Source organism: Rattus rattus, chromosome 8 (genome assembly GCF_011064425.1).
Source record: "Rattus rattus isolate New Zealand chromosome 8, Rrattus_CSIRO_v1, whole genome shotgun sequence".
In the NCBI taxonomy this organism is placed as follows: domain Eukaryota; kingdom Metazoa; phylum Chordata; class Mammalia; order Rodentia; family Muridae; genus Rattus; species Rattus rattus.
The window spans coordinates 35,486,135-35,501,012 of NC_046161.1; the positions used below are offsets into that span (position 1 = coordinate 35,486,135).

The following is a 14,878-nucleotide window of genomic DNA, read 5'->3' on the forward strand; positions in this document are numbered from 1 at the left end:
TGACCGCTGCTGGGCTGTTTCTCTGTGTCCTTTCTGGAAACTAGCAGGATCCTGTCTTTGCAGCCAGTGTACTGGAGTTTAGCTCTGCAGCTTGCTTTGCCTCTCTCCTCACTCTTCTGCACACTCAAAGGGCACCAACAGTCTGAACGCCATTCGGTCTCAGTGAGAAGTGGTTTTCTTGAGTTGTTTCTTTGATGACCCTCTCTCTTTTTTACCGGTGTTTGTTCCTTATCCGATGCTCATGCTTTGGATTTTTTTACCCACCAGATTCAGTCCCTACACTTCTTAATCTCTTTGTTTTATTCCCATCCCTTTGCAGTTTTATTCTGATTGCTGGGGTAATCCTTTTTTGTCATTTGCTAACCTTGTGTCTGTGTTGATTTCTGCTTTCATGCTGTCCCTTGTCTCCAACTCAGATGGTCTCTTTTAAGGTCCCTTGTTCTCCTTTTTAAAGGTGTCCTGTACAATATGCTCAGAAGCTTGAACATCCCAACATTCTCACCCTATTTAAATGAAAGATGGACACGTTGATGAGAACCTAAGAGTTTTGGACTGAGGTGAGATGGGGACCTCTATCACAGGCAGATGAAGAAACCCTGAGGCCAGGATTTTTAGGTCTTTCCTTTTAAGATTTATTTATTTACTTGACAGAAGAGTCTTGTGTAACAGAAGTGGAATATGTGTTTGAATGAGGATGAATGCGAAAGTCCTCATCCTCTGTATCTGTGGTGCTGGGGTTATAGGCATACGGCACATCCAGATTATGTGTCCTGGAGATATAACTAAGGACATTGTTTAAGTCTGGAAGTCACTCTACCAACTGAGATACATTTCTGCCCCCTAAAGTATGGTCAAAGCAACCCCAAATTAATAGTTTCCTTTCCCCACCCCCAGTACTAGGGTTTGAATCTAGGGTCTCCTGTATGCTAGGGGGTTGTTCTACCCAGGGTTTTTCTTGCAGGCTAGTCAGATTCCTAAAGAAGAATTTTCTAAACTCTTCCTTGTGAGGTGAAGTCTCAACTTTCTGAGAGCCAAGTGAAAGAGGACTAGATGTCTCCATGTGTGCACACATGCTTCCTGCTGACGTAGTATGCTACCTCATCAGAGACAGTTGTTCCTTTTTCCAGAGGCCCTCTTCTGACATCTTCAGAAGGTGGATCGTTCCCAGGGCAAGGGAAATTTGTGGCTTAGTCACAAGGAGAATGGAGGACGACACAGGACCACCTGCTTTGGAACACATTTTCATCCAGTCCTCATCTATCTACTCACATTTACTCTGTCCTCTTTCTTCTTCTTTAAACATCTTGTCATTCTCTTAAAATCTTTCAGTTTATGTGTATGGGTGTCCTGCCGGCGTGTATATGTGTGCACCACATGCATACAGTGACCCTGAAGGTCGGGAGAGGGCATTGAAATTCCTGGAGCAGGAGTCACAGATGGCTATGAGCTGCTATGCGGGTGCTGGGAGCCTAACCAAGTCTTTGCAAGAGTAGCGAGTATTCTTAAATCCCTGAACCGTCTCTCTAGCTCCTTGACCTTTGTTCTGGAGATGACTGACACCATCAGCTCTTGGGCACTTTGCTGTTTACTAAAGTGAGGCAGAATGACTCAGGCTTTTTCCCGTGCTAGCTTAGACTATACTATGTTTGGAGATTGTTAGTTTTTCTGAAGTATGGTACTCAACTGTTTTCCCCATTTTCAAAATTTCATCACTGCTGTCGATTCACCTCCTTTGGACTTGTTAGAATTATTGTTGTGTAGCATTTTCCTCTAAGATTAAAACCTTCACCTTGAAGGAAAGCTCATCAAGATACAAGATGTTTACAGGGAGGTAAAATTAATCTATATTCTAATGAGAAGGTGAAACACTCCTAAAGACATAAACACCTCAAAAGACTTTCAGGAAGTCCCTGAAACTGATCAGATTCATTAGACTCCTCCTCATTCACGTCTACGCACACAAAATAAGTAAATGTAGTTTTTTTAAAAAAAAATTCCTAAGTGTGGTTCTCTGCATTTGTAGGATGGAGTCCGCAACTGTGGATCCAATCGCCCATTGAGAATATTTGAAAAGATATGTTTTCGGGGTTGGGGATTTAGCTCAGTGATAGAGTGCTTGCCCTAGCAAGCACAAGGCCCTGGGTTCGACCACAGCTCTGAAAAAAAAAAAAAAAAAAAGAAAAAGAAAAGAAAAATATGTTTTCTGTGGGAACATGTTTAGCCTCTGTTTTCTGTGAGAACACGGTCAGCCTCTGTTTCCTTGTCACCATTCCCTGACAATGCAATCTGACAGCCACGTTTATAGTGCTTACCTTGTGCTATGCTAAGTGTCATAAATAACCTAGAGCTGATTTAAAGTACATGGGAGGATATGTAGAAGTTACACACACACACACACACACACACACACACACACACACACACACATACACACACACACACACACACACACACACACACACACACACACACACACACACCATTTTAATCAAAGGGCCTTGAACAGCCCTGGATCAGATTCTGAGGACAGCTGTGTTGCCTCTTTTCTTGAATGGAGCTTAATTTAAAATCTAGGTATGTAGCTGGTGAAGAGAGGGGGAAGCAGGAGAAAAGAGAAGGCCAGACAGGACACAGACGGACAGATGGATGGACGGTTGGACAGATGGACACACTTGCATCACGAGGCTCTCAGGGAATGAAATGAACAGGACAGGCAGAATTGGAAGGTGACCAATTAAGACATTAAGTGTTTTGTGACACATGGACGCGTCTGTATTTGGGCTCTGATTACAAGGCCATCAGCTCATTTTCAGGGGGCTGCTGCCTTCTTCAGCTCAGTCCCCAGATCAAAGCGGAACTGTCCGCCTGCATTTTTCAGCCAGAATGGGGATGCTAATTTATACTCCTTAATGTGTGACGGTGAGAGACCCCTTCAATTAACTGAATTCTATAGCCAGCAAAATAAAGGGTGCACAGAAAAGAGGTGCGGGCTGGAAGAGCCGAAATTCTCATTAAATCAAAAGGTCCAGTATTCATTACCTCGTGCATCTGAGGCTAAACACTAAATATGGGGATCATCAAAGGAGACTTAATGGGTTAAATTGAGACTATAATCTAATTAAAATATTAGGCACGGCTAAATAGTTCTTTGATATTCATCTAAAGCTTTCATTAGAAATAGGTGCTTGAGGTTTGTAACATGGGAGATTATCAATTTTAAGTAGGGACAACAAATTTAGGGACCTCATCTGCACCACTTCAAAGTGTCACCACTGTGTGGGTGCAGGGAAAACAGGGAGGGGCCTCAGTGCCAGGTGACAGAATGGCAATGAGAGGCAGGGCCAGTCAGGCTCTATGATACTAATTTTCACCACCACTTGGACGTGAAAGACCATAGTGAAATACTAAATGGGGAGAAGGGTTTCCATAAAGGAAAAAAAAGGGGGACCCAAATTATTCATTGTTCTTTATTCAGAGTATTCTCTGCTTTTCTCTGTGTAGACAGTTTTTCAAAAGACTAATTTTTGGACAGTTTTTTTTTTTTAACTGTCACACACAGACTATGGGTGTAGACTTGGGACCCAGGGCTGAGGAGACATCATGGTGGACAAGATCACTTGGTCCGCCAGCCTAAGGACCGGAGTTTGAATCCCCAGCATGGCTGCTTGTGCCTGTGAACTCAGCACTAGGAAACAGGCAGCTCAGGAGAGCTCACCTGGCACCTTAGCCAAAACATCTGTGAGCTTCTTGTTCAGTGAGAGACCCTGTCTGAAGTCAACAAAGTGGAAAACAGCGGAGAAAGACACCCAGCGTCTTGTTCTAGCCTCTTGCATCGAGCAAGGCTGCACATAAATCCATACAGAGCTTGGGGCTAAAACAAGGAGCTCAACTAAAAAGCAGGTTAGCGGTCCTGTGATCATGGCTGGCCTCTCTGAACTGACATTTCAATAAGAGTCTCTAGGAAGTCTTCGGAGGAATGCCAAGGCCTTGCTAACTGAATTTGCCTAGAATTCTCACATTGCTGTCATCCCCACAACCTGTTAGAGCGATGTAATAGCAAAGAGAATTTATCCAGCTTATTGAAAATTAATTACTTATGTGACCTGGGTTTGCGAGGGGGAAATTAAAAAGGTAATGGAGAGGCAACGAGAGACACAAACCTGTCCACTAAGTTCTTTTTTCTCTCTCTTCACATTTTCTACACTTGATCTTAGCCAAAAGGCCGAGAAGCGATCTCTTCACATTTTCTAAAGAGCACTGCTCGACAGAGAGCTGAAAAGAAAATGCCCATTTATTTTACGCCCGATCGAGTTTCACAGTGTATTGTCTTTATAACATTTTGCGAAGCCCCGGCTTTCCAGTTGTTTTACAAAATTAAGCCCTAGTCGGTAAAATCTGTGGCTGCCTCAAACTGTGGTGCAATTTAGGGAGATGAAAAATCTGCCCCAAAAGCCATCGTTAGCTCGAGAAGTCGGTATTTATGTTTTCTCAGTTCCTCTGTGAGAAGAATGGGTACTGCTGCTTCAGGAAGCCACCAAGTGGAAATGGACATGGTATTCAGTGTGGAAGGAAGCAGTAGGTAGGGCACGGTTCTGAATACCCACTGGCTTTCAACCATGCCAAGTGACTTCTTAGTATAGTTTAAAAAGTGAAATAAACTAAACATTGCTTTGCGTGCACGTGCAGGTGTGTGTGTGTGTGTGTGTGTGTGTGTGTGTGTGTGTGTTTTCCACTGAAGATCAAGGGTGGATGTTGGGTATCTGGTTTCTCGCTTACCTCGGAGCTCACTCAGTCTGCTGGACTGGCCGTCCATTGAGCTCCAGGGGTCTGCCGTTCTCCAACTCTCCCACCCGGCAGTGCTAGGATTACAGATGTGTGGATACTGGGGATCCAACCTCAGACCCTCACGTTAGGACTAAGCCATCTCCCTGGCCTTAAATGTAACTTTTCTTGCCCTCTAGATATAACTTTTCCAAGAGTGCATGTTTCACCTTAATTTTTTCCTGTATAGTATAGAAATAGTATGGTTTTCTTTAACATGATAGACAACTTCTTATAATCACCAGGGTAGAGTGAGCACCGTGGACCAACAAAATCTGTCCCAAAGTAGAGATTTCACTCTGCTGCTAAAGTTTTCAATCTTTTCCTCCCTTGGAAAAATAACAAAAGAGGCAGATGGAACATTTTTTTGTACCGCTGTCTGTTTCCACGCACCGGGAACAGAGCTGGGGAACCCTACTGAGCCGTAGGGATGAGAAACCCTCTGCCTATGAATATGTGAGAGTTGGCTGAAATTGGTATTATCCATGGTTTGTTACATTAGGTAACAGTGCCACTAAAAAGACCATACTGGGGAGAGCACTTGTCATTTTTTTTCTTAAGAAATTCCTATTTCCAAATGTTACTTCTAATGCTGCGATTAGCATATGACATGTATTTTTATATACCAATGACATCTTAGGGAGATTTAGCTAAACTTAGTATCTGCAGACCGACTGCCAAATTCAATTTCCTTCCGTGCTATTTTTCAATAAGTAATTAGAAAAGAAACCCCGTCTGAGTTGACCGAGTCCGCTATTGTGGGCTGTTTGCTGTCAACTCAAAGTTCTCAATTAGCTCCGGTGTTGGTGTAATTACTGGACGTGTTTTCAAACAACTCCCAGCTAATAACTGTTGGGATGAAGAGTCATTTTCTCACTGTAGATGAGACTGTGCACGCTCATGCTTGCTGTGATGTTTTGACAATGATTCATTAACCAATAATAAGCCCCAATTGGACCCATTAGGTTTCGTTGCCTTTGCTAGGCTTACCTTTCATTTTGTTCCTCAATATCAGTCTTTTCTTGACTTGGTTTCTGGATATGTCCCAAGAGACTCCTTACCACACAAAACAATATCAAGAAGACAGCTGTCATTAAATTCAGCTACTTGTAAAAAAGATAAAAAATAAAAAGGCTCCATATAAGAGGACGCTCTTGTTGAAACTTAAGATGGAAAAAACACTGTGAAAAGAAGCCTATAATAAGGAGAATGCACGGCTTAAAGAGCCTTTATCCGGACCAGCTCGCAGAGACCGGGCAGAATTGGCCTATGCTTTTCAATGGCTCACACAATGTCTGGTCAAATACCTCCTCCTCCCCAGCCCCTGCCTTCCTCTTGCTACCACTCAAGTCAGAACTTCTCCTTGTTTTGTTCTTTCTTTGCTTACATGCCTCTGTTCCTTTCTTTTAGTAGCCAACTTTCTCGTTTTGTCAAGGATTTCCTAGGTTGTGGTATTATCTGTTCATCCATCCATCCCATCCATCCATCCATCCATCCATCCATTGTGTGTGCGCGCGCGTATGCTCATGTGGTCAAAGGACAACATTCAGGAGTCAGTCCTCTCCTTCCACTTTGGGCCCAGGGCTTGAACTCCAAGGCTGTCAGGCTTGTGTGGCAAGCCCCCTTACCTGCCGAGCCTCTTGCTGGCCCTCCATGTGTGCTAATAGAAGATTTTGATGCCATGTTGATTGATTTGGTGGTGTACGTACGTGACTGCCTTCCAATAGGCAGGGTTTTTTTTTATTTTTTTATTTTTTTTGCTTTGTTTTGTTTTAGTTTCTGAAATAAATGCTATAAAATCAACCACTTAGGCTTAGGAAATCAATTCATGCAATGTAAAGGAAAGACAAAGCATTTGTCCTCCTCTGTACTGACTCCTGTCTGTGTCTGGACGATGGCAGCTTAGTGGTATTCCACTGAGCCTTAACATTATGAGCATATATGGGGGTCACAGGAAGGCCCATTGGATTTGTTCCTTGGCTTCAACCCCAAACTTTAAGTAACTATGGCATTTCTTTAGTTGACGTATTTTAGATGCCGTTTGGCTCGGAGTAAAGAATTTTGATGTCCTAGGGCAGTGGATCTCAGCCTTCCTATCGCTTCAGCTCTTTAACGCAGTTCCTCATGTTGTGGTGACCCCCAACCATAAAGTTATTTTGTTGCTACTTCATAACTGTGATTGTTATGAGTTGTAATGCAGATATCCGATATGGAGGCTCTCCGATCAATGGCCCTGGGGGTTATGACCCACAGGTTGAGAACCACTATTCTAGGGGCAGGAGGATCCTATGAAAGGATGCTTGCAGTCTGCCGACTCACTTCCCCTCCTTCAACTAAGCATTGGCTCCTGAAGGTGAGAGTGGAGATGGGGAATTGAAATTCACAACATCTTTTGTCCACAAGGACATTAATTTCTTGGCCATCAGCTCTGCTCGCAGCTGTGAGTGGAGGTTTCAGGAAGGCAGCATTGGTACCTGTCAGACACATGCAGGGCAAATACAACTGGAAAACAAATTTCCTCTGTTGTTGCTTTTGTTTGCTTGTTTTCTTTTTGGAGACAGTGTTTCTCTCCGTAGCCTTGCCTGTCCCAGAATGGAGAGATTGGCCTAGCTCTGCCTTCTAGGTGCTGGGATTAAAGGTGTGTGTTACCGTTGCCTGGAACATGTAGAGTGAATTTCTAAAGCCAATTCTTATACCACGCGCATAGATTTACCCTACGCTGTTAAAACGACCCATTTCTGGACATACTCATCAAAGGATGCAATGCACAGCAAGAAGGTAAAAAGCAAATCTTGTAGCAAACTTATGTTGTTTTGAGACAGACTGTCACTATCTGTTACTATGTATCAGCCTAGCGTCCACCGTGAAACACAGCCCCGCCCCCACTTCCTCAACTTTCCAAGTGCTGAGAATACAAACATATACAGATGTTCCTGACTCTTGAGGAATTTTAAGACTCCGAATCTTGGTAATGCTTCAAAAGAGAGAAAAAAAACCGAATATGAATATTTATATTCATAGTAAACTCTGAAGTGCATGCATTTGATAACATTTAAAGATAACCACAATGATAACATTATGCCCTATAGATTTACAGATGTGGAGTCATTGGCTTTGACCATAAAGTGATGTGAGGTGGATTTCCCTACACTTGCGGGCTTTTTGATTAATGTCTTAAGTCTTAGTGCTGTTAGAATGGAGTCAGGATTTCTTTCCTATTTCACTATGTCCATCTAGAGGCATCTTCAAAACTTCAACTTTATATATAAGATTCTTTTGAGACTTGAAAGCAGAAGTGTTATTTTGGACATGTTACCTCGGTGACTAGGTCAGCCAAACATTTTAGGAAAGACTGAAGTATGTACACTCTGTCTTGAGGGGTTAGAGAAACATACGCAGGCACATTCATTTGGAAGCGCCGGTAAATTTTCCTTGTGTGGAAGAAGGGCACAGGTAGTTGAACAAGTCAGAAGATCCAATATAAAACTAAAGGCTTTATTGTCTAGCTGCCTACCTGCCCGAATTCTAACAGATTGGAAAATAAATAATTACATATATTTTTCTTTCCAGAAGGTTAAACATGCCACCATTAACTTCTGCACAGAGCGGACAAGGGTGGCAGCAGGGCCTGCTCACCACTCAGCGTAGATGGAACGGTTCACTTTCTTTTCTCCATGTCCCTTGCATAGCATTTTTGATCCTCACCAAACGCTGCCTAGACAATGTGAAGGACTTTGAAAGCAGCCACGGCTTGCTTTTCCCGCTCATGTCTGCTCTGCAGGATCTCCAGCAGGGAAATTTCCGGTAAGCTTCCTTCTTTCTCACTGTGCCTTGAGTTCTTGGTTGTCTTCATTGTTTGATAAGGCAGAGTTGGTGGTTTGGGTTTGGGGATGGTCTTAGCATAGTCCAAAGCCTAAGGGCATAACAAGAAAAAAAAAACAACCCTCATTTAAAGCGGGAAGTTAGTCTTAGGAGAGGTTTATGATACAGATGGAGACAGTTGCTGTAATACGGGCAGAGACGGCCATCGGATAGAAAATGCAGACGACATGTTACGATGCATAGGTTGAACAAAAGTCAGTCACTGAGACAGCATGTTGTGGAGCAAAACGGAGCTGCAGAATGGATTGGGCAGCTGCTGTGTCATTTGGATGTTTTTACAGTGAAAGACTTCTTTTCCCCACATGGAGAGGTTTAATGAGAGGAGAGACGTAGAGGAGAGGAAAGTCGGCGGCCATGGGCACGTGGAGGGAAGGGGGAAGGGGGCAGAACAGAGAAGAACAAAGAGTGAGAGGGAGAAGTAAGAGTGAAAAGACTCTTAAGTGTTTGCAAACTGATTTCTCATGTGTTTAATCTGTCAACTTTCTGAAAATCTTGCTAATACCAAACTTCTAATAGAATTCAACCTTGAATTAAGCCTTTCTACCCAACAAAGACTTGTAGCTGGAGACTGAAGGCATTGCTTGTAGTTGAGGGAAACTGAACTTGGTTTGTTACATTGGATCCTCGGGAACTGAAGTTACAGATCGTTGTGAGCCATTATATGGGTGCTTGGAACTGAAATCTGGGACCTCTGTAAAATAGTGAGTGTTTTAAAGTTCTGAGCCACCTCTCAAACCCTGAGCTTCGTTTGTTTTGTTTTGTTTTATTGAGACAGAGTTTCTCTGTGTATCTTTGGCTGCCCTAGAACTCACTCTGTAGACCAGGCTGGCCTTGAATTCACAGAGATGCTCCTGCCTCTGCCTCCCGAGTGCCGGGATTAAATGCATTCACCACCCTAGTCTGCTTAAGCTACATACTTTAAGAAGACTTTATTGAGAGCTGGAATGGGAATGGATAGTATCGGAAAGGGGAAAAAACCCTCAAGACATAAAAAGTTCACATTCTGCACGTGAATGAGACAGCTGTGGGAATTCCCACAGATTTGTCACTGTGTAAATCTTTATGAGCATGTAATTGGTCAGAGAAAGAAAGAAACAGCACTATGGACATTTGGTGAGGAAGACGAGGTCATCAAGGTCTGAGGAAGAATTGATAGGATGATTGGTAAAAGAGAACACACAGCACACATCCCTGAGGGCAGTAAAGGGTGTGTTTTCTTCTTCGAGGAGTCCCCATGGCGGTATAGGAGTAAATCTACTGAGGCAGGGGGTGGCAGTGTGTCGCCATAGTATGCATTTCATTCACATCCCTACTCTTCGTTAGATGGCATCTCAGAGGACGGATGTTATGTATTTTTTAACCCCCCCCACATACACACCGGAGTAACCCACACAATCCCTCTGGAAAAGCATAGGGACTTAAATGAACTTAAATAAACAATGAACGGTTTGTTTGTCTGTCTGTCTGATGTGAACAGCAAGAGTGCTCTATTCCCTTGAAACTTACTTAATGATAGAGAATGAAACCGATCATTAATTAATTTGACTGCAGGCTCTTGCTATTGCTCAGTTTGTTATTTCTATGTGTGACAAAATTAAGACAATGTACTCACACGTGTGTGTGTGTGTGTGTGTGTGTGTGTGTGTTTACATTAACATTTGTGGATAACCTGTAAGTGTAGGAATGGCTGTTTCTGAACATCCAAGCCCATCTCTCGAGGTGAGGAGGTGACCAAAGTGTCCCTTTATTGTTCTGACTGAAGCAATAAATGCCCTATGCGAGCGTCTTACCTTCTTCCGAGAAATCGTTGACTTACTGTCAGGTTTTGATGTCTGGGGTTTGGACATAACGGACAGTGTCTTCATGTTGTATTCCTTGACTTGCTTTGCATACTCTTTTTGCTGCAGTAACGTTTGCATCTGCGGGGAGAAACGGAGGAGAGTGAGCGAATCTCCCCTAATTCTCTCAGCGGCATTGGTTTTATGGAGGTGGGCGGCTCAGGAAGGTGACCCTGGCAGCAGTGAACTGGTTAACGTTTCCCGGGAGAATCTGCTGTGTGAGAGCAGCCGCACCCGCAGTGTTCTCTTAACAGAGGCTAAATTCTATTCAGCTTCTTCTTTGTTGCATTTACCCAATTTATTTTCATTTCTGCTTCCAACTTTGAACTAGACTCTTTTTATGCCTGAGTGCAACTGCAGTTCAAACACATTAAATGAAGATCTCCTTTCACCATAGGGAAGAGAATAAAGTGGGTGCACTTCCTCGGGGTTGGGGAACTCGGATCCTAAGTGTCTTCTCTGTAGCCACTTCAAAGTTATCAAGACAACTCTCTCAGGGAGACCAATAGCCGCACCGCACACGCATCCCTTTCCACGCTCATGTGCCCCGCTCTTGTGGGAGGCTTTCAGATCTGACAGAAAGGCAGTGCATAAAATAACACAGGCTAAGAATGCTTTTTTTTTGATTTTGCAGCAGGAGAATCTGGGACTCTATTAGACCTGCTGTTCCTGGGGTGTCTACTCAGTGCCAGCGGTTTGCACTGGTCTTCGATGCTGGGGTGCACCTTTACCCCCATTGCTAAGGACAGGTAGAGAATACTGAGGCTGAAAATCCCGCAGGCCACTTACTTTGTCTCTGATGGACGCAAAGTCAGGTCCCAGGCCTCCAAGCTTCACGTCTCTTTTCTGATAACCTTTCAGCTTGGAACTCTGAAAATACAACCACAGAAATGGTTCTTTTCAAGGCCTGGTGTCCCTTAAAGAAGTCATCGGGGCATAGGAAGGAAGGACAACGAAACTCTGGTGGGAGGCTGGAGAACGAGTGCGTTTCTTGGCAATGGGGCTGTTTCATGGTCGCAGTCTGGCATTTGTTAGCTAATGTGTTCTGAGCTTTTCACTTCTGAGATAAAAGAGATTGAAATTCTGAAATAATGAGTAATTTCAAGGAAAGAATTTGCTCTTTGGTTCCCATTCTTTAGCTGAAGCGTGTATAATAAAACTCACCCCACGCAGCTGTTACCATAAGCAGTTTGCAAAATCAAAGGAGTCCTCGCCAATGGTAGGCAGCCAATACACTGATTCAGAAAGTCCCTGTCCACTGAGGTGAATCCTGCCTTTCAGAGATACCTCAGAAGACAATGAAACCACGGTTCATTGGTAGAATAAGAGATGATTTTAAGGATGATTTTAAGGATGAAAAAAATCAACTGTCACTCATTGACAAGACTCAAAAGAGAGCAGGTGAGTCTTGGCAAGACCCACTGAGAAATTAGTTTTGCTCTGTTAACTAGTGTGACTTTGGAATGTTTGATGGGCATCCAGAAGTCAGAAGAGCCTGTTGGGTCTCCCAGAGCTGGAGTTACAGATGGTTGTGAGCCACTGTGTGGGTGCTGGGAACCGAACCTTGGTCTTCTGTAAGAGCAGCAAGTGCCCCAACCACTGAGCTATCATGCCATCCTGATGGGCTGTATATCTGGTGAGCCTTTTCTGAGACACAGTTTGGCAGTGATTATCAGATGAATGAGAACTTTTCGCCAGGTCAGTTAGAGTTACTTCATGTATCCTTCATGATCCTAAGATGAACTGTGCCCAGATTGTATCAACCATTGTTCTCAATGTGGTTTTTACTTACAGAAGCACTGGCTTCTCCCTGGACCCCTCCCACTGCAGAAGCCGGGAAAGCAACTACAGTTAGTTGTCCCATATCACCTGTGAGTACTGGATCCGGGACGTGCTGTGGATACTGCAACCTAAGATGCTTGAGTCCTTCTATAAGGAGCCGTACTAGCCTATAACCTGTGCGCACTGCCCATATGCTTGCTTTCTCCCTGGATTACTAATACCTGGAGTGATGTAAGCACCACTTGGAGAGTCGTTCTGACGTTATAATGACTTGGAAAGTGCATTAAAGGTGCACTGTTTCCAGCACCTGTGTACGTGGACCAACTCTTTCCCTGAAATCTCCCCAGCATGGAGCTCTGGCCCCGGGAACTATACTTGAGTTTGGTGGGGGGCCGGCACTCAGGTTTTTGGAAACTCTTATTCAGGCTGGCACAGCCCCTCCATCCTCATTTTATTTTTTATCCCCACCCCAAAAGTGGATGGAATTCCTGGGGCTAGAACAGCACTCCTTTAGGCAGGGGGAGAAACAGGAGAAGAACATAGCTCTTGGTTCTGATATTCTGAGCTGCAGAAACCCTAGTGTTAGCAGCTGCCTACCTCTGGGTTAATTGTATGAAGGAAGAATGAAGCCACGGGTTTGAGATTGCTGGGCAGCCTCTCGCCGCTGTGGAAGGCAATATCCCCAGCACACCAGGGCTTCAGTGACGCTATTCAGAAGGAGCAAAATAACGTACCACTCAGGTGCAACACTTCTGCCCTTCAGCGAATAAAGGCTCTGTAAACAGAACTGGCCCTGCCGCGGTGTTAAACATTTATGCTCAAAACTCTCTCAGCGCATCAAAGTCTAGAGAAGGCAAGATTTTATTTCGAGGAAGCCTTTGGTCTGAAATCATTAAAACTAACACTAAAATAAATAAAACCTCCCCAGCGCAGAGCTGGAATTACTGCTTATTGGAGGACATGGCAAAAGGGTGACTCTATAGGGAAATAGTCATTGCCAAGATAAAAGCACTGGGTCTGTCCACGTCTGTTTCCTGTCTACTGTATGTTTGTTTGTGTCTTTCTTTTGGGAGGGTGGGGCTTTCACTATAACCCTGGCTGTCCTTGAACTTGTCGTTCTTCAGCCCAAGTGTTGGGATTACAAGCACATGCCATTATATTTGGCTTCTTCATACTCTTGCTTTTAATACGAAATTAATTTTAGTTAAGTGCATTTATTTATATGTCCGTGTGTGTATGTGTGTGTGTGTGTGTGTGTGTGTGTGTGCGCGCGCGCGTGTGTGTGCGTGCGCGTGCATGCGCCCATGCACATACAAGCTAATATCAGTAGGCCTGGGAGACAAACATCTTTATCTGCTGAGCCATCTTGCTGGCGCCTCTTCTTATATTTATAAAAGTATTCATATACTATAGTTATTTTAATATTTTTACTAAACCATTTTGGTATTATACTTTACTTACCGGACTCCAAGTGGATTTCAAAACTGGGACTTTTAGGTAAATATTCTAACCTATAATTTCGTGTCACTAAATAATGTAGGCATTTCTCTAAATGTTGCCCGTCGAAGATACAATGAGGTAAATGTTGTATGCTACTTTAATTCTTTGAAATAAATTGATCGATGTATGGCTATTAAGATCTAACGAACACTGAAGGCCATTTCTGCCGCCATGGGAGTGGTAAGATGGTTCTTTTTTCAAACCTTGGTTACAAAGTCGGGTGTTAACACCCCTTAAAAACTTCAGATATTTTTAACAGTTGGCTGAACTCAGACAACCTATGCTTATGACTACAAGCTCAGTCTTCTTACACATGCCCTCTGTGCCACTGTCTTGAAATCACTAAGTTATGATGTATTTGTCAAAGTAAAAAAGGAATAAAAAAAGGTTAAAAAAAAAAAGACCAACAACTAAACCACCACTCACACCCAAGCCATAAATCCAATTTGTTCAAAGATGATGAGAAAGAAATGATCAGTGGGCAGAAACCCCATCCTTAGCCTGGTGCAGCTTAACTTTTAATCATGCTACCAGCTCACAAAGGCCATGCCAGGGAGCATGGATAATCGTGTGTTGATCTTTGGCTGTGCTTCTTGCTAGCAACTTCAGTAAGCATCAAGGTCAGTGTGAGAAAAGCCAGAGCCAAGGATCATGCACTGGAAGGGAGAGCGTGTGGCCCAAATGGGCCATCCCCATGGCTGCTGATCCCTTTACAGGATGAGTTGCCCGCAGCACTGCGACATTTCTCAGGGGAAGGGGGTGGCTCCTGGGGGAGTTTGTTCCGGGTGACTGGCAGTGAGAATCTTGGATCTGCTTAAGTTTGGCGCAAGTAATCAGGAAGAGCTCAGCGCTGTAATTCTGTTTGATCTCTCTCCATCTAAAGTCTTAACAGCACTGTTTGGATGTAATTCTCATACCACCAAATTCACTCACTTAGAGCTGCTCAATTCATGGTTTTGAGGATAGGTACGGAATTGTGTAAGCATTGCCCAATCTAATTGGACAACATCTTCATCATTCTGAAAGAAATAAAACCAAACCAAAGTCTTCCAGGA

The 14,878-nt window shown here is 43.6% G+C and overlaps 1 protein-coding gene across 1 annotated transcript in view; it reads right to left on the reverse strand.

The window, feature by feature from the left end:
* Positions 1 to 8,295: 8,295 nt before the first annotated feature.
* Jhy (junctional cadherin complex regulator) overlaps positions 8,296 to 14,878 on the reverse strand; it is a 57,794-nt gene continuing 51,211 nt past the window's right edge. Inside the window, exons 7-9 of the mRNA XM_032911106.1 lie at positions 11,331 to 11,411; positions 10,494 to 10,622; positions 8,296 to 8,734 (exon numbers count right to left, since the gene is read on the reverse strand). Of these exons, the coding sequence (XP_032766997.1) occupies positions 8,537 to 8,734; positions 10,494 to 10,622; positions 11,331 to 11,411 (408 nt within the window). The 3' untranslated portion in view covers positions 8,296 to 8,536. The remainder of the gene's footprint in view (positions 8,735 to 10,493; positions 10,623 to 11,330; positions 11,412 to 14,878) is intronic.